Source organism: Hemiscyllium ocellatum, chromosome 23 (genome assembly GCF_020745735.1).
Source record: "Hemiscyllium ocellatum isolate sHemOce1 chromosome 23, sHemOce1.pat.X.cur, whole genome shotgun sequence".
NCBI classification, from domain to species: domain Eukaryota; kingdom Metazoa; phylum Chordata; class Chondrichthyes; order Orectolobiformes; family Hemiscylliidae; genus Hemiscyllium; species Hemiscyllium ocellatum.
The window spans coordinates 50,822,309-50,841,832 of record NC_083423.1 but is presented as its reverse complement, the minus strand read 5'-3'; the positions used below and the strand labels follow the sequence as shown (position 1 = coordinate 50,841,832).

The 19,524-nt window shown below is 41.3% G+C and overlaps 1 protein-coding gene across 1 annotated transcript in view; it reads right to left on the bottom strand.

The window, feature by feature from the left end:
• Positions 1-6,005: 6,005 nt before the first annotated feature.
• The window catches only part of pyroxd1 (pyridine nucleotide-disulphide oxidoreductase domain 1), a 28,467-nt gene continuing 14,948 nt past the window's right edge, over positions 6,006-19,524 (bottom strand). Inside the window, exons 5-12 of the mRNA XM_060843237.1 lie at positions 19,387-19,460; positions 17,841-18,001; positions 17,170-17,270; positions 16,592-16,724; positions 11,464-11,576; positions 7,473-7,595; positions 7,226-7,363; positions 6,006-6,991 (exon numbers count right to left, since the gene is read on the bottom strand). Coding sequence (XP_060699220.1) covers positions 6,743-6,991; positions 7,226-7,363; positions 7,473-7,595; positions 11,464-11,576; positions 16,592-16,724; positions 17,170-17,270; positions 17,841-18,001; positions 19,387-19,460 — 1,092 coding nt within the window. The 3' untranslated portion in view covers positions 6,006-6,742. The remainder of the gene's footprint in view (positions 6,992-7,225; positions 7,364-7,472; positions 7,596-11,463; positions 11,577-16,591; positions 16,725-17,169; positions 17,271-17,840; positions 18,002-19,386; positions 19,461-19,524) is intronic.

Here is a 19,524-nt window from a genome sequence, read left to right as displayed (position 1 = left end):
TCCAGTAGAGGGACTGGACTAATGACTGTCATTTCATGTAATGTCAAAGGAACACATGATCATTGGCTTCAATGGCCATGTTACTTTGTACAACTAGATATTTACATACATCTCTCAATTTGAAAACATATATATGGAGCAGCTTTAAGTACAATGGCAGCATTAAAAGGGGATAAATGGGACTTGGCAAGATGGCGGCAATTCTGTAGGACTGCTGTGGACAGCACTGCCTAACAGCCAAAACATACTGGTGTTTTTTGCCATCCCTGGCCAACTTATGTGGTGGAAATATTAGTTTAAAACCTTACAGAACACATATTTGTTAATATTTGGGAATGGGAAGGATGCCAACGGGAAAAGAAGCGCGCAAACAGCAGCAGGGAGGACACTCCCCTGCAGCACCTGTAACACCAGAGACTGCAGCAGCAGCAGCCTCTCCTGACACCTCCCCCCACCCACCCAGGAGACCTGATAGACTCACAGAAATTGGCTGCAGCGATGGAGAGACTTACCTTGAAAGTTGCGGCTGCGGTTGAGGAGATCCGTGGGGAGATTCATGCTCAGGTCCAACCTATTGCATCCATGCTGCAGAAGCATGAGCAGGAGATCCAGGGCCTCGGGGAGAGGCTGGAGGAGGTGGAGGGTAAAACTAAGGCCTCAGAAGCTGCAGTGGCGTGCTCATCCAGTCGGATCCAGGTGCTGGAGCAAGAGGTGTGGGCCTTGCAAAATCATATCGAGGTCAGAGGATAAATCTCTGAATTGTCGGGCTCCCTGAAGGTGAGGAAAGTGAGCAGCCAGTCAGTTTCTTTGAAAACTGGCTGCTGAAGTTTGTGGGCCTTCACATCGAGTCCAGCAGGCTTCAGATTGAAAGGGCATAACGGGTTACAGTGCACAGGTCAGGGCCGGTGCAGCATTCCCACCCAGTCCTAGTGCACTTCCACTCATATAAGGACAAGCAACAAGTCATCGAAACTTCCATATCCCTGGGAAAAGGTCCGCAGGCGCTGCTGAACAAAGGGTCAAAAATCATGTTTTTCCAGGATTTTTAAGCAGCTGTAGAGGAAGTCCTTCGATGAAGCTAAAAAGAGGCTGAGGACCCTGGGCATCCAGTACTCCATGAGATACCCCGCAGTATTTTGTTTCAGTCATGAGGACTCAGTTTATACATTTGACTCTTCGGATAAGGCTAAAAACTTTGTGAACACTTTTTAAAATAGACGGATTGGCCTGAAGAATATGGTTAATGTTTGTTCTCTTTTCTAATTTTCCCCATGTTTTCCCTTCCTTTTTTTTTATTCCTTTCTTTCTCCCTAATTTCCTTTTTGGAAAGGGGGGAAAAGATTTTGGAATAAGTTGTTCCTATTTTTTTTAATAACTGGATTTTCTGATGGGAAATTTTGTGGATGTTCTTTGTTGTCTCTCTCCCTTTTTTTTGTTTGTTCTGCTTCTCTTTTAGTCACAAGTCGGGGTGACATGAAGCCAGGGATGGGTGGAGTGCTCATCCTGACTTTGTCTTTTGATTTAAGGATCATCTCCTTGTTTTTTTTTTGGCCTAAGGCTGGGGCACAATCCAGGTTTGACTGAGCTGTGAAGGAGGGGATGGGTAGGGTGAGTGGCTCCTATGGGCAGGGGGAAGAGTCTTCCATTCAAGATTCTGTCGTTGGTTTTCTTTGTAGTTTTTTGGTACTAATAGTTGTTTATAGTTATGATAGAGTAGTTTTTGTATATATAGTTTTTCAATTCCTTGAGTCTTTATTTACTTATGCTCGGCGCTTTGTAAGCAGGGTTCTCCCTCCGAGGGGTTCAAGGGTGTCTGAAAGGGGATATGGCTAAGTTTCTTATTAAATGGTGCACCTGGAACATTAAGAGAAGTCATTCGCCTATTAAAAGGAAAAAAAGTGCTTTATAGTCTTAAGAGGGAAAGGGTTGATATTGCTTTGTTGCAGGAAACCCATCTTGATGATGGGGAACACCTGAAATTACAATAGGGGGTTATGACCGGGTATTCTTTTCATCCTTTACTACTAAAAGTAGGGTAGTGGCGGTACTTATCCAGAAAAATCTTCCGTTCACATTAATAGAGCAGGTGATAGATGAGCAGGGACGGTTTGTGATACTTAAAGCCCTGATACATGAGGAACAATATGGCATTTTAAACATCGACTGTCCTCTGGCGCATCCCTCAAATTTTTGATTAGTGCTTTCTCTAAGTTGAGTGCTTTTGGAACACGGCACATTATTATAGGGGGGGAGGGGGATTTTAATTGCCTTTTGGATCCGGCCGTGGACAGGATGCCTTGTGGGCCCCAACTATTTCTTCGCAGGCCAAGCAGGTGGTTGACTTACGTGAGGAGTTGGGGCTGGTGGATATTTGGAGATGTCTTCACCCTACCAGCAGGGACTTCACCTTTTTTTCAAACCCACATAAATATCACATGAGGATCGACCTTTTTCTGGCTCCCTCGGCCCTTCTGGATTTGATTATGGGTTGTAAAATTGGGAATATAGCTATATCTGGTCATACGGCAGTATATTTGGAGGTTAAGGCCAAGAGTGAAGGGCTAGGTTTGCGGCACAATTTGCGCGGCCTTTGGTGACTAAGCTACAGCAGATCATAACCCTTTGGGCTGCCTTGAATTCAACACTGACACAAAACGCAAAGGAAGAACTTGCTTTTGCTAGACAGAGGCTGTTCGAATATGGGGATAGGCTAGGGAAGTATTTAGCGTACCTGACTAGGAAAAAGCGTGCTCCCCAATCCATTACTGCAATCAGAGACAGTGTCGGGGTCCTTACATACGATGCTAAAGAGATTAATGAGGTTTTTTGGAGGTTTTACTCTGAATTGTATCAGTCTGAAGATTGCGAAGATAGGAGGGCTAAAATGGAGACCTTTTTTAAGAACCTGGACCTCCCAGGGGTAACCTTGGAACAGGCCTCTCTCCTTAATGCCCCCTTGACAGTTCAGGAAATACAGGAGGCAGCTAGGCAACTTCAGAATGGGAAAGCGCCTGGCCCTGATGGTCTCCCAGGTGAGTTTTATAAGGAGTTTATAGGGATTCTGTCAGGGCTGATGTTGGATATATACAATCACTGCTATATGCATGAATGCCTACCACCATCTTTGAGAGAAGCTAATATTTCCTTAATTCTTAAGAAGGGGAAGGTTTCTGAGGATTGTGCCTCATACAGGCCCATCTCTCTATTAACTTCAGACTTCAAGATTCTGTCCAAGATCCTGGTGCTGAGATTGGAAAGGGTGTTGCCCCATATTATTAAAGAGGACCAGACAGGCTTTTTAAGGGGCTGTAGGTCCTCTAATAATATTAGGAGGTTGCTGAATGTGGTCCAAGTTTGTCAGCAACGATCGATTCAGGGGTTGGTGATTTCCTTAGATGCAGAGAAAGTATTTGACCGGGTGGAATGGCCGTATCTTTTTTACATCTTCAGGTTCGGGTTGGGTGGAGTCTTTGCTAGGTGGGTGGAGGTTTTATGTTGCCACCCTCTGGCCACGGTCATCACCAATGGGATGATGTCTGGGAATTTTAGGATTGGTAGGGGTAGTCGGCAAGGCTGCCCCCTCTCACCATTGTTGTTAACGTTGGTGATAGAGCTGCTGGCAGAGGCTATTCGTCAGAACATCCATATAACCGCTCCAGAAGTGGGATCGAGGGCACACAAGATTACATCGTCCGTGGATCTTGTCCTTCTGTTTTTATTGAACCCGATCACCTCAATACTCCATTTGCTACAATGTATCAAATCATTTGGGGCTATTTCAGGATATAACATAAACTTTGCAAAATTGGAGGCTATGCCTTTGGGGAATCTTTAGGATGTGCCAGGAGTTGAAGGTGGCTCTAAGTTCCCTTTTAAGTGGTCACGGGCAGGGTTCTGGTAGCTAGGCGTTTTTATTACACCCAAGTTTGATCTGTTATTTCGGACTAACTTTGCTCGACAATATTAGGCGAGATCCCCAGAGATGGGAGGCTCTTCCAATTTCATGGCTGGGCCGAATATCTCTCATTAAGATGAATGTTCTTCCTCGTTTGCTTTATCCCATGTGTATGCTCCCTATAATGTTTCCCAGGTCAATGCTGCGGAAGCTTATGGGGTGGTTTGGTTCCTTTGTCTGGCATCGTGGGCGGTCCCTCATCAAACTTCCTAAATTGCAGTTGCCTCAACAAGGGGGAGGAGTTGATTCCCCAGACATCAGGAGGTATCAACTGAGTTCCCTGCTGTCCTTTGTCTGCAATTGGGTAACGATCCAAACTCAATATGGCTGGATATTGAGGCCTTCCAAGCAAAGTGCCCTCTTATTAACCGGTTGTTCATGGATAATATGAGGGCAGTTATGGACCATTGCCGGAACCCCATGTCATTAGTACAGTCAAGGCACGGAGGGCTATGTGTCAGAGTGAGGGTTGCTTATCCAAGACTTCACCACGACTTCACCACTTACACCTATAGTTGGCATGCCAGTGTTCCAACTAGGGATGATGGACGCAGGGTTCAAACTATGGGCAACGAGAGGAGTTTCTAGTTTGGGAGACTTATTTGAGGGGGAGCTTATGATGTCTTTTGAGCAACTGAGCTGCAAGTACAGGTGGCCCAGCAGAGACCTTTTCCGTTTTTTTTTCAGGTTAGGGATTTCATCCAGAAGATGACTATGCTTCTCACTAAGCCCTATTAGCCTGATACAGAGAGGTTGTTGCTACACTCCACAAGCATCCTTTCAGTTAGTGCCCTCTATCTCCTGCTGGGTGACAGGGCCTGGCAGGATATTAACCGGTTATGTGAGGTCTGGGAGCAAGAGGTAGGAGTGGAGATCTCTTCTGAAACATGGGAGAACATATGGGAGAAGACTCAAAAATCTCAATATGTAACAGGACATGCGCTACGCAGTTAAAAGTTCTGCACAGGGCTCATCTGGCACCAGACTGTCTGGCGAAGTTTAAAATCTTCAGTGTGCCCCAAATGTAAAATAAGCGTAGGTACTCTTACCCATTGCTTCTGGACATGCCACAGGCTCTGTGTTTATTGGAGGGCTGTGGAGGGAGAGATAGGGAGGGGATTGAGGACTGAAGTCAAAGTAGACTCGATATCTCCCCTCTTAGGTCTACTGCGTTTACCCTCTTTAGATGTGGGATGGGAAAGAACTATTTAATATTCTTGCACACTGTGCATGGAAGAATATTCTGATGAATTGGGTGTCTGAAAACCCGCCAGGATGGCAGAAATTAATTATGGAGCACATTCCCTTGGACTTTTTCACAACATGAGCACCACACAACAGACAATTTTTATAAGAAATGGCAAATGGGTTATTTGGATATAGATTTATCAGTTATCTTAACTAGGGCATTTGTTTAACGAGGATGATTAGACTGGTCAAGCCTTGGACCCTGGAGGGGGTCTCCTGAGCTAATACGGGTATGTATACAATGCTCCCGTTCCTTTGTATGGGAGCCTTGCGCCGAGCAGAGCTGTTATATTAGATTAGATTTACAGTGTGGAAACAGGCCCTTCGGCCCAACAAGTCCACACCGACCCGCCGAAGCGTAACCCACCCATACCCCTACATTACCCCTTACCTAACACTACGGGCAATTTAGCTTGTCCAATTCACCTAACCCGCACATCTTTGGACTGTGGGAGGAAACCGGAGCACCCGGAGGAAACCCACGCAGACACGGGGAGAACGTGCAAACTCCACACAGTCAGTCGCCTGAGTCGGGTATATTTTGAGGTTTTTGTTTTTGCTTTTTTTTGGTGTTGCTTTGTATTATAGAGTAGATAGTAGTTGTATTGTAATTTGCGATTTTAAAATTTTTATTATACTGATATTGGTGACTGATTTTTTTTCAATAATTTTAATAACTTCACAAAGTTTAAAAAATTGCTAATAAATATATTTACCAAACAAAAAGGGATAAATGGCTTCTTAAAAATTTTGATCATAGACAAAATAAATTACAAGTTTCACTTGTGCAACATAAATGCCCAGTATTAAAATCAAATTCAGTTTGATAATCTTGCAAAGAGCGTTGGATATTTTACTATATTAAATACATCATACAAATTGCTACTGCAGTCATGATGCTATTAAAAATAGTTACAAGGTGTTGTCTTTACAATGTAATTATTCATATGAGGCCATTCTCAATCAATCACTAAACATATTTCAGAGCACTTCCTTTTGCTCCAAGAACTCAATTTGTTTGGAGAAGCCAGAGAAAGATTGAAATAATTTTAGACAATTCTATATAAATTCAACTTAATACATTTGTTACTCTTAGAATAGAATATGCATCCTGCAAATCCTCAAGATATCTAAAATGCTCGAGTCAATGAATGACTTTAAATATTGCTGCTTCTTTATGTCGACAAACATGACAGCCAATTTATACACATCCTCCTCCCCAAGCAGCCATCTAATCTGAACACAAAAAGTGCTGGAAATCATGGCTCATCTAGACTCTAAACACTGTCTCTCCATGGATGCTGCCTGATCTGCTATAATGCCAACATCTGCAGTCATTTGCTCCAACCATCTAATCTGGTTGTTGATTCTGGTTTAGGGAGGAAGATAAGCTAGGACAGTTTGGGAATCCCCTGCATCTCATCCATTAAGCCCATGGAGTTTTGAATAACCATTGGAGTATTTTACTTTTGTCCATCAGGGCACAATTGTAGAACCTGCATATTAAAATGCAAATGACGTGTTACAGATTTGCTCCTCTCAATCAAAATAATCTTCAATGTCAATATTTGGGTTGAGTAAATCCTCTCCGTATGCAGTAAGATCCATCTGATTTAAAATGAGGTTTTCAAAGGTCTCTTCTAAGTCAGTTTCACCGATAAGCACAGCTCCCTTCATCCTTCCATTGTGCATCACTGTTTTCACATACTCCTGGCCACTGGTGCAACGCAGCAACAGCTCGTGATCAGGCCCCAGACCCTGACCATTGAACTTCCCGAGCAATACCACCTGCAAGATAAGAAAAGCATTACGGTCAACTGACATCCTCTAGTAAAGTATTACATCAGCACAGTCATTTACTTTAAAAAGCCAATTGTGTAGAAACTGGTAAACCTCTTTAGAAAGCAGCACATGTGGAATATTGTCTTATCATTAGTACAACTGCATGGGTTTTAAACAAAAGAACTAGGTACAGCTTCGATGAAATCCTACCCATTTTGTCACAACTAATTTCATGATTACCTTATAATTGAAGAATTTGGTGACGTGGGCAAATGATTCAAAGCAGAAATCCAATTCGATCGGTTCCCCTGAGATTTCCGCTGCAATGCACTTTGCTGCATAATATCCCATCTGTCTAGCCTGGGTCCACAGACGCATCTGTTAGGTTGTGTAGATGAATTTTGAAAATCTGTAATTATTCAGGCAAATTGCATTTTCTAAGGTGAATGAAAAATTCTCAGTGACAGATGGTGTGTGTCCCCCGTACCTGTTGCCAAAGTGGACGAGGCTCCCAAGATACAGTACAGACATCGCCTGCAGCAAAGATATCTGGGATTGAGGTATTCATCAGCTCATTTACTTTAAGACCCCCATCTTCTGCCACATCAAACTATGAAAAAAAATCATATCTGTTGATTATTTATTAGAACTTGTCAATAAATGACTGCTGATAATTGTTTTGAATGAAAAGCTCAATTTAAGAATTTCCTCTTCATGTTGTTATTTGCTCTTTAGCACCATAGCGGTTTACAAAACTAGTTAGCATTTGATCCTGTTGCACTCACTCCTCGTTACAGAAATATTCAATTAAGTCCACTTTCCTGCTCTCTCCCCACAACCCTATATTTGGAATTTTTCAAATATTTATTCGCTTGTCCATTAAAAAGTGCTACTAATTAACTTTGCATCGATTATAATCTAATTAAACTTTAATTCCTTAAATGGAGAACTTGCATTTGTATTAACACCTTTCACAATGTTATGATTTCGGAGATAGCACAGTGGAAATCTGCTATTCTCAGAACTGTCACAAGTTAAACATGTAATAAAAGTACACACAATTCTCCCAACCTGGCCTTTTAGACCCAGGTTAACAAAGCACGGACTGGTTTCTGGACTTAAATAGTACAAATAAATAGTTACAAGTAAATGACTTTAAACCGTTGACAAACGACTGACAATTACATCTCTAACCCTCTTATGCAACTTTTTTTTTTACACACACACACACACACACACACACACATACAGGCAGACAAAAAAAAAATGGTGTTATAGATTAAGAGAAGGACTGGGAAGATAGTTCAATCATCCCTGGCCACAAGATTCATGGAGATGACCTTCTTAACTTGTCATGACTTGTTGTTCTGAAATCTTCCTTCTTCAGGTATTATTGCTTGCATGCAGGAGTTGCACATTGATGCCCACATATAAAGTCTCTGACTTATTGGTTAAAACCCACAGCTTATAGCAACTGAGAAGGGGAAATAAACTGCTTTCATCAGACTTGAGGTATTTATTTACTGCAGAGAAAGAGGACAACACTTTCCTTTCTGAAGGTCCATTAGCTTCTGACCAAACAATCATACAGTTGCCACACTACCAAAAGGATGTGGTTCACCAGGATATTGCCTGGTATGGAGGGTACTAACTATGAAGAGAGGTTGAGTAGATTAGAATTAGCTTTGTTAGAAAGATGAAGGTTGAAGAGGCACCTGACTGAGGTCGACAAAATCATGAGGGGTATAGACAGGGTGGATAGCAAGAAGCTCCCCCCCCCCCCCCCCCCCCCGAGTGGGGGACTCAATTACTAGGGTTCATGAGTTCAAGGTAAGAGGGGAAAAGTTTAAGGGAGATATGCGTGTAAAGTTCTTTACACAGAGGGTGGTGTGTGCTTGGAACGCATTGCTAGCGGAGGTGGTAGAGGTGGACACGAGAGCATCATTTAGTATATACCTAGACAGATACATGAATGGGCAGACAACAGAGGGATACAGATGCTTGGAAAATAGGTGACAGGTTTAGATACAGGATCTGGATCAGCGCAGGGTTAGAGGGCCTAAAGACCTGTGCTGTAATTTTCTTTGTTCATACCCATTAGCCACCTAACAGCCAAACACATAGCTGTTAATAGGCAGAAGATCTTTGCAATCAATAACTTTTCACCATTATACAGGACAATCAGCTACATTGCTGGCTGAAGTTTACTTTGAACACACCATTGCAGTCTGCAGCCCAACGCCCCACTCTTTGAACAGCAGTGTGAACAGCACCAATAATCAACGTTGCCACCAAGTTGCATGGCTGCATTCCGTGCACAGCAATTTGCGTCAACATGCCTATCGTGGCATTGTAGTTTTGGACGTCACCGCCATGCATGGGTCTCAGAGCGCCACATAGCCAGTAAGAAAATTAAAGGGAAAGCTGCTTACAATGAATGTCAGGTAACTTGGCTTCAAAAAGGTGCATCAAGCCCTTCAACAATCTTTGTTAAGAACAGCCCATTTCACTTTGCAGTCCAAACTTAACATCACAGAATGTCTCAAAGCAGTTTATAGTTAATGAAGCATGCTGCAGTGCAGTTACAGCTTTAATTTAGGGAAATGTAGCAATTAATTTGTGGAGGTCAAATCAACTCCCAAAAGTAGTAATATAAAGATACAAGTTTTATTTACCAAGAAATAAGTATTTCTGAGGTGACATCAATGGTAATGAAGTAACGTAACCTTCTTGTACTAACTTCCTAGTTTCCTACATTGATTACATACATTAAATCCAGTTTCTAGGGGAGACGTGCATTAGCAGACAATGAGTTTAAGGAAACAAAATAAAAATAGAGTATGCAGATCTGAAATAAAAGCAGAAAATACTGGAAAAAACTCTGGTTGGGCAACATCTGTGAAGAGAAACAGTTTACATTATAGTCCGATATGACTGCTGCTGAGTTTCTCCAGCACCTTCTGTTTTTATTTCATGAGTTCTGGACCTGTCTCTGGCAGAGCATATATTGAGGAAGGAAACTTTTGAAACCAACATGCCTGAACATTTCTTAAGGGGACAATAACATTTTCCTGCCAAAAGCATGTGGAATATTAGGATAGTGTAAGACAATCTGCCTGGCAGTTCTACTCTGAACATCCACAAGGTGGTGTGTAAGCGACACAATCTCAAATTTTTTCTCCACTGCAATGGACTGGACTGGGAATTTCTTCGACTACAAACAGAACCCACACTGAATCACTGCATAGTCCAAGTTGCTGAAATATTCGAGCAAATTCAAATTATTTATTAATCTATTTATCAAAGGCATTTTATGAATCAAGGTAAAGCTAAAAGGAAAGTAGGTGTAAGTCAAGAAGAGCATACTAAATCTGCACTTCCGACACTAAGCACTCATGTCTCAAGTCTCAAGCCATATTGAACAACTTTTATTGTTCAAGGGGACAGAGATAGATTCCAGCCTTTCCAATCTGGCCTTTTAAAAAAAAATCATTCATGGGATGAGGGCATGACTGACCAGGCCAGCATTTATGACTCATCTCTAATTGCCCAGAAAGCAGTTAAGAGTCAACCACATTGCTGTGGGTCCAGAGTCACATGAAGACCAGACTGGGTAAAGATGGCAGTTACCTTCTCTAAAAGACTTTAGTGAACCAGATGGGTTTGTCCGACAATCATCATTAACTCTTAATATTTTTATTGAATTCAATTTTCAGTTGACACAAATTGTCAAAAATATTTGAATGCTTTGTTTTACATGTGTTAACATTTGTTTTACATTTTTAAATCTGTTGTTCCAGGCTGTCCATTTTGATTTGCTAAAGTTTAACGATTGGTGCCTTTCATTCCTAACTGTTATTTGATATGTTATGGTTTGATATCTCAATGAAGGTTTACCTACTGGAAAGATTGGAAAGTGTTTTAGTTTCAGGTTTAAACTGTAGATCAATCACTAGACTGAATTCCTCCAAATTGAGTGTAAGTAGACCTTGAAGCAATAACTCCTGATTGTGCTCTGAGTTTAATGAATGGAGCTTAGGGTACAGAACTAATTTTATTATAAACTGGTCCAAGATGATGTTTAGGTTGTGGTTAGAAGAGTTTGCATGTTTAGGTGTCCTATTAAAAATTCTGGAACTCCTTTGTCAATGAGATTGAGTGCTCCAACATCATATAAGTTGCACCAGATCAGGAAAGCAGTTCATTACCATCTTTTAAACTGCAATTAGGAACAGCAATACATGCCAGCCCAGCCGGCAATATACACATCTGGTGAAGGAACAAACAAAAATACTGATCAGATAAGCCAAGTAGGACAAAAATTGCTACACCTGTTCCAGCAATTGATTCGTGGTTCTGACTCACTCCTTACAAACACAGCATTTGGCTGGAAAAGCACCTTCTACTCTTAGTCAAGGACTATCCTGATTTCAAGTGGGGGAGTCAACTGGCTGAAAATGATTACATACAATACTTACAGGATTGTCTGAGATGAATGGTTCAACATTTGGTATTACTCCAGTTGCACTCACAATTAAATCAGAACCATAGATCTTCCCATTTGTCAACTGTACATAAACAGGCCAAGATTCTGAAAAGAATGGAAAAGTAAATTCCAGTAAGACATGTTCATTGTTTCAGCAACGGAATACCCAGCAATAATTGCACATAATGATACATCTCTCTGCAAGATTCTTTACACAGTTTTCTGTACTAGTTTGAATAGGATGACTGGATTGTTTCCATTCAAACATATGTTGCTCAAGACCATTATAAGCAGGAAACAAAAGGAACTTTGGCCAGTTTGGGCTGAATTCTAATGTACATGCTGGTAGAACAAGAAGATTGTACTAATGCACTATTGTTTGTAGCTCCATGAAGAAAGAATGGCCAATCTGTAGTATCCATTGTTACATTACACATTCACTTTGTTTCTTGCTTAGTACAGTGTAGTTAAAGTACTTGGATCCAGATGGAAGTTCTTCATTTAATTTTTGTGCCAATGGAATGCCTCAGGCATTGTGAAGTGAAGACCAAATACAGTTGCATACTCAGTCATACAGCATGGAAACAGACCCTTCGGTCCAACCAATTCATGCTGACCATTATCCCAAAATAAACTAGCCCCACCTGCTTGCGCTTGGCCCCATATCCCTCCAAACATTTCTTATTTAAGTACTTATCGACATGTCTTTTAAACATTATAACTGTACCTGCATTTCACACATGAATCACCATGTAAAATAGTTACCCCTCGTGTGTTTTTAAAATCTTTTTCCTCTCACCTTAAAAATATGTTCCCTAATCTTAAAATCCCCCAGCCAGGGAAAAAACAAATGCCATTCACCATGTCAATCTCCCTTGATTTTTTTAGACCTCTAAGGTCATTTCTCAAACTCCTACACTCTAATGAAAAAAGTCCCAGCCTATCCAGCCCATCCCTATAACTCAAACCCTCCATTCTCAATAGCATCCTGGTAAATCTATTCTGAACACTCTCCAGCTTAACAATATCCTTCCTATAACAGAGACCAGAATTGGATGAAGTATTGTAGAAAAGGTCTCACCAACACCCTGCATAACTTCGACATGACATTCCAATCCTATACGCAAACATCTGAGCAAAGAAGGGAAACATGCTAAACACTTTCTTAACCACTGTGGTTAATGTGATGCAAACTTCAAAGAATTATCTACCTGAACCCCTTAGGTCTCTTCATTCTACAACACTACCTAAGGCCCTACTTCTAATTGCATAAGTCTTGCCTTTGTTTGTTTGACCAAAATTCAATACTTCACATTTATCCAAATTAAATTGTATCTGCCACTGTTCAGCCCATTGATCAAGATCTCTTTGTAATCCGATATAATCATTTTCACTGTTCACTATAGTACCAATCTTGGTATCTTCCGCAAACTTACCAACCATGCTTTCTACAATCTAATGTAAATCATTTATATAAAATGAAAAACAAAAGTGGACCCAGCACTGATCACTGACCTCCAAGCCAAAAATCAACCCTCCATCACTGTCACCTGCCAACTTTGCGTCCAATTGGCAAGCTCACTCTGAATCTCATGATCTAACTTTACTAATTAGTCTACCATGTGGAAACTTCTTAAAGGCTTTACTAAAGCCAGAGTAAACAGCGTCTACCGATCTGCCCTCTTCAATCTCTTTGGTTACTTCCTCAAAACACTAATTTATGAGACATGATTTCCTTCACACAAAATCATGCTGACTATCCTTAATCATTCCTCGCCTTTCCAAATGCATATAAATCCTAGCTTTCAGAATCACATTCCAACAATGCCAGACTCTCAGGTCTACAGCTCCCAGGCCTCTCCTTTCATTCCTTCTTAAACAAAGGCACAATGTTGGCCAGTCAGCACCTCACCCATATTTATAGATTATAGAAATATCTCTGCAATTTCCTCCCTAACCTCCCACAAAATCCTGGGATACACTAGATTAAGTCACGGCGATTTATTAACTTCATATTTTCCAAGACTTCCACCACTTCCTCTTCTGTAACGTGAACTATTTTCAAAACATCAATATTTATTTGCCCGAGTTCTCTAGCCTCTATTTCTTTCTCCACATTAAAAACTGATGCGAAATATTCAATTAATAACTCATTTACTATTTTCACCACTTCAATATTTATAGCTGTATGTTAATCACAGGTAGTTCATACTACTTTATCAAATATATCAAATATACCAATCGATAATCAATATAAAGAATCTTGTTTGTGCCATTTTGCAGTCTGCTAGGATTTATCATACTGGCTCCCAAGACAAGAATTGTAAATTTATCAAAATTTTGAACTGTGATTATTCTGCAAGACAGCATCATTAACTCTGAGCTATATTAAAATTCAAGTCCTTCCATAGATTGCAGCAGCTGTCATTCAGTAGACCATGCTGTGGTTTTTATGTTGGAAATATCTTTACAATCACACATTATAAAGAGCAGATAAATGTATACTTCAGTATTAACTATATCTTCCTTTCTTTAACTAACGACTGGAAAATCAGAACAATGAACCTTGAATAAAACTACTGGACATTGTTCATCATGCTTCATTCATTCATCCAGACTGCTCACAATGTAGGGGTCACAGTGATTGAGCAGATATATGATTGTGCACTGCTCACAGTTAAATAAGTTCATGTAATCCTCCCCCCCTCATAACATGAAATTTGTCTCCTACCTCAGTTCATCTGTTGCTGAAATCCTCATCCCTTTTAATCAACTCTAGATTTGACTATTCCATAACACTCTTATATTGCTTTCTATTTATTTTAATCTGTTACAAACTTCAGGTCATCCAACATTCTGTTGTCTGTGCCCTTACTTGCACCAAGTCCTACTCACTCATGGCCTCTATGCTCACTGACCCCTGGTCAAGCAAAGTCTCAACTTTAAAATCCTTTCCCTCTCACCCTGCCCCATCTCAGTAATTTCCTCCAGCCCACAACTATCCCAAGAATCTGCATTCCTCTAACTCTGGACTCGCATATTTCGGATCTTACTCGCTTCACCACTAGCGAGGACTTTAAGTGCCTCGCCCTAACCTCTGGAATTCCCGCTCTCACCTCTCTATATCACTTTGCTTTGTTTAAGATGCTCCTTGTAATCTTTTTGGCCAGGCTTGCGTTTCCTGCCACTATATCACCTTAAGTGACTTAATGTCAACTTTTGTCTTATAATACATCTGTGGGGCACTGTGGAATCTTTTATTTCATAAAGAGCATTACAGATAGAAGTTGTTGTTGCTGTAGGTAAAAACAATGACTGCAGATGCTGGAAACAGATTCTGGATCAGTGGTGCTGGATCAGCCGTTCAGGCAGCATCCAAAGTGCAGCGAAATCGACGTTTCGGGCAAAAGCCCTTCATCAGGAATAAAGGCAGTGAGCCTGAAGCGTGGAGAGATAAGCTAGAGGAGGGTGGGGGTGGGGAGAAAGTAGCATAGAGTACAATGGGTGAGTGGGGGAGGGGATGAAGGTGATAGGTCAGGGAGGAGCGGGTGGAGTGGATAGGTGGAAAAGGATATAGGCAGGTCGGACAAGTCATGGGGACAGTGCTGAGCTGGAAGTTTGGAACTAGGTTGAGGTGGGGGAAGGGGAAATGAGGACACTGTTGAAGTCCACATTGATGCCCTGGGGTTGAAGTGTTCCGAGGCGGAAGATGAGGCGTTCTTCCTCCAGGCGTCTGGTGGGGAGGGAGCGGCGGTGAAGGAGGCCAGGACCTCCATGTCCTCGGCAGAGTGGGAGGGGGAACTGAAATGTTGGGCCACAGGGCGGTGTGGTTGATTGGTGCGGGTGTCCCAGAGATATTCCCTAAAGCGCTCTGCTAGGAGGCGCCCAGTCTCCCCTATGTAGATGAGACCGCATCGGGAGCAACGGATACAATAAATGATATTAGTGGATGTGCAGGTAAAACTTTGATGGATGTGGAAGGCTCCTTTAGGGCCTTGGTTAGAGGTGAGGGAGGTGGTGTGGGCACAGGTTTTACAGTTCCTGCAGTGGCAGGGGAAAGTGCCAGGATGGGAGGGTGAGTTGTAGGGGGGCATGGGCCTGACCAGGTAGTCACGGAGGGAACGGTCTTTACGGAAGATGGAAAGGGGTGGGGAGGGAAATATATTCCTGGTGGTGGGGTCTTTTTGGAGGTGGCTGAAATGTCGGCGGATGATTTGGTTTATGTGAAGATTTGTAGGGTTGAAGGTGAGCACCAGGGACGTTCTGTCCTTGTTACGGTTGGAGGGATGGGGTCTGAGGGCAGAGGTGCAGGATGTGGACGAGATGCGTTGGAGGGCATCTTTTAACCACGTGGGAAGGGAAATTGCGGTCTATAAAGGAGGCGGCCATCTGGTGTGTTCTATGGTGGAACTGGTCCTCCTGGGAGCAGATATGGCGGAGGCGGAGGAATTGGGAATACAGGATGGCATTTTTGCAAGAGGTATGGTGGGAAGAGGTGTAATCCAGGTAGCTGTGGGAGTTGGTGGGTTTGTAAAAAATGTCAGTGTCAAGTTGGTCGTCATTAATGGAGATGAAGGGGTCCAGGAAAGGGAGGGAGGTGTCAGAGATGGTCCAGGTAAATTTAAGGTCAGGGTGGAATGTGTTGGTGAAGTTGATAATTGCTCAACCTCTTCGCAGGAGCACGAGGTGGCGCCAATGCAGTCATCAATGTTGCGGAGGAAGAGGTGGGGAGTGGTGCCGGTGTAATTACGGAAGATCAACTGTTCTACGTTGCCGACCTGCCTAGCTCCTTTTCCACCTATCCACTCCACCCACTCCTCCCTGACCTATCACCTTCATCCCCTCCCCCACTCACCCATTGTACTCTATGCTACTTTCTCCCCACCCTCCTCTAGCTTATCTCTCCACGCTTCAGGCTCACTGCCTTTACTCCTGATGAAGGGCTTTTGCCCGAAACTTTAATTTCGCTGCACTTTGGATGCTGCCTGAACTGCTGTGCTCTTCCAGCACCATTGATCCAGAATTGTTGTTGCTGTAGCCAATGTTACTTTACAGTCAGATGATGCAACAAAAGAAATCTTGGATTAGAGCAAACCAAAGAAACCTTAATTCCTAAATACCATCATCTGTTTTTCTTTCTTCTGATCCATTTTCAGGGAATGCCAATGATGTTTTCTGTGATGCTGTAAACTCATCTTGCAGGTAAATCTGATCAACCTCACACTGGTATTCAACATGGACTCTGTGGGAAATCTGAAAGAAAGAAACAAATTCAAGTACAGCACGTTTCACAATCTTCAGACATCCCAATGGTTTTATATCCACTTAAGTGCCTTGACAGGGCGGCACTACACAGTTATAGTGTAGGAAGCACGCTAATCAATTTGATACAAACGTCCACAAATAGTGCTGTGATGAGAACTGTAAAATTCTTTTCAATGATATTGATTCAGGGATAAACACTGGCCAGGAGAATATCAAAAACAGCCCGGTTATTTTCAAAAAGGCACCACGACGTGATCTAGTTTATCACTCATCCAAAGATAATTAAACAATGCAGCACTTGCTCCGTATTATATGAAAGTTAGCTGAGACTTTACTGCAGATACTGCACAGGTTTTGAATAAAAAGCTGATGATACAAGAAAAATCAAAGTGCTACAATACACATGTGAACCGGTGTCAAAAAAGATTATTACTGGTTTTGTGCCTTTCAACTTCATGCCCTCATGCCAGTCTGGTCCCAATGCACTACCATGTGCTCCATCTTCAGAAAGAGTTTTCCTTTCCTGATCCAAACCTGCATTCAAAACAATAAAATAAGTTGATTTTCATCTAGACCATTTGCCACATTGATCATATCAATTTTAATTTAATTCAGGAACTACTTTAGATATTCGCAGTTTCAGTGGTTCACTTTGGGGAAGAAAAACAGTCTCACCAAATGGTGATATTTGTCAAATTTTATGGGGTTACAAGAGATCCAACAGCTCCTGACATCATTTTTTTTTAAGAAGTTCAGTTTCAAGAAACCTGGCCGTACTTAAAAAGATTTGAAACAATAGAGGAATATAATTCCAGTAAGGGAACACTCAAACTTGACATGACTGTCATCCATCAATGCCCTACGGTGCTGTAATTAATATAATAAAACATTGAAAATGATCATCTTAAACTGTAAGAATAAGTGAAATTTCAGTGTAGTTCAGGTCCACTTTATTGCATAAGATGTTAAGTGAAAGGCAAATATTCTAAAATTAGATATAAGTAATGATAATGCAGCTTTAACAATAATGGCACAATTGGTCTAAAGTTATCAGCACATCATTCACTATAAAATGGATTATAAAAGCTGCATCTCTGCAATTACCTTCTGCTGTGTATTTTGTCCTTTTACAAGGGAGAAGAGCCTCGGGCTTATCGGCTTTAAGCTGGGGAATCAAAAATTCAGCTGCTCCTGCATCAAAGAAAGTATTTCCAATAGCTTTATCTTTTATTGCCCAAATCACTTCACATCCTTCAACTTCATAGCTAGAAATACAAAGGCATGACAATTTTAGAATATTTCAGGCACTCAATGAAAATATTACTGTTACAAACTCAAGTCTAGCCTCTTAATAGGTGATTTTGTTAAACATGGTATATTCACTGGCTAGCATTTAAGGTGCAGAGCAGGTCCAACGACTGCTAAATAACAGGTAAGTACTGCCTGCATTTGCTTGAAATGGTCAGCTTCTTAATCTACTCTCATAATGGAAGTGAGATTGCAAGATTAAGGACCAACCCTGGCATCCAATTTTTAACTTATTAATTCCTAGGTTTTAGCAACTCTCCTATACTATCCAGAAGTTTATTTTATTTGTTGGCCAATATTTGCATTAAATTGAATTTTTTATCATTCTGTCTATTTAATGCAACTAACTTCTTTCAGTTTTTGAATGTCTCTTCTGATCTAATTTCCCTTCATCCACATCCACAAAGTGTAGATTTGTGATGTGACAAGTTGCCATTGTACTCCTCAGTCCAATACGCCGCTGTAATTTAAAGAGTAGGAGGGACAACTTCATATAGCACTTATTCCTCCTTCCTGGATACCTTTGCCAAATAAATAACATCTCTTTCCTGCAGCTTCTTAAAATAATGAGTAACGCTGCAACGTTGGCAATTATGAAAGAACACCTAGACACATTTTGGATCATGACATTTGTTGAGTGTCTGAATGGGACTTGGAAGGCAATTGGTGAAGTCGAGGGTACCTATTCAGCTGTTTTATTAATAAATGACAAATATGACCTTAACCCCAAATTTTACTTGTTGTTAATTTAGGAAACAATTACCATCTATTGATGCCACTGGAATATCATTTAGACTCCAACACTTCTGGTTAATGAAACAACTGAACAAGAGAATCACATCCCAATTTATAACAAAATATAGTATTTTAATCAAGGCATTTTTAAAAATTCAGAAGAGTTTCAGAAAAATGCAATGTTTCTCATTGAGGTTCCTTCAGGTCAATATCAAATACCCTCAGAACATGTGCAACATAGCAAAGATCGCCTTAATCTACACAAACAACAGGCCTCAGACCAAACCTAACAAAAACCCCCTTATTGAAATATTGTGGCCTATCTTCAACTCTCACATTAACCCCACTGTGGACTACACACACGAGATTGCTAATTATGGCTGACTACCTGAAGCCCACTTGTAAAAACCCAAACTCATTTCGCATAAGGTAATTACCAACAGACTCAGCAACCTTTTTACATTGAGTTTGAGGTGAAGAGACTTTTTTGTAACCAGCATATCCTCAGCCCTGAGATTATGCTTTCCAATGCCAATATTCTAATACTTAAATCTGATAAACCAAATGTGAGTATTTTATCAAACACTTCACTAAAAGGCATACTTACACCAATTCAAGTGCTATACCGCCATTCCCTATAACAGTAATCCTTTTAGCTTTAGCCAAACGATTTTGAAATTCCTGAAAAGACAAAAAAAAACTGCAAGTAATATGAAGCACTGCCATACTGCAGCACTCCGTGTCC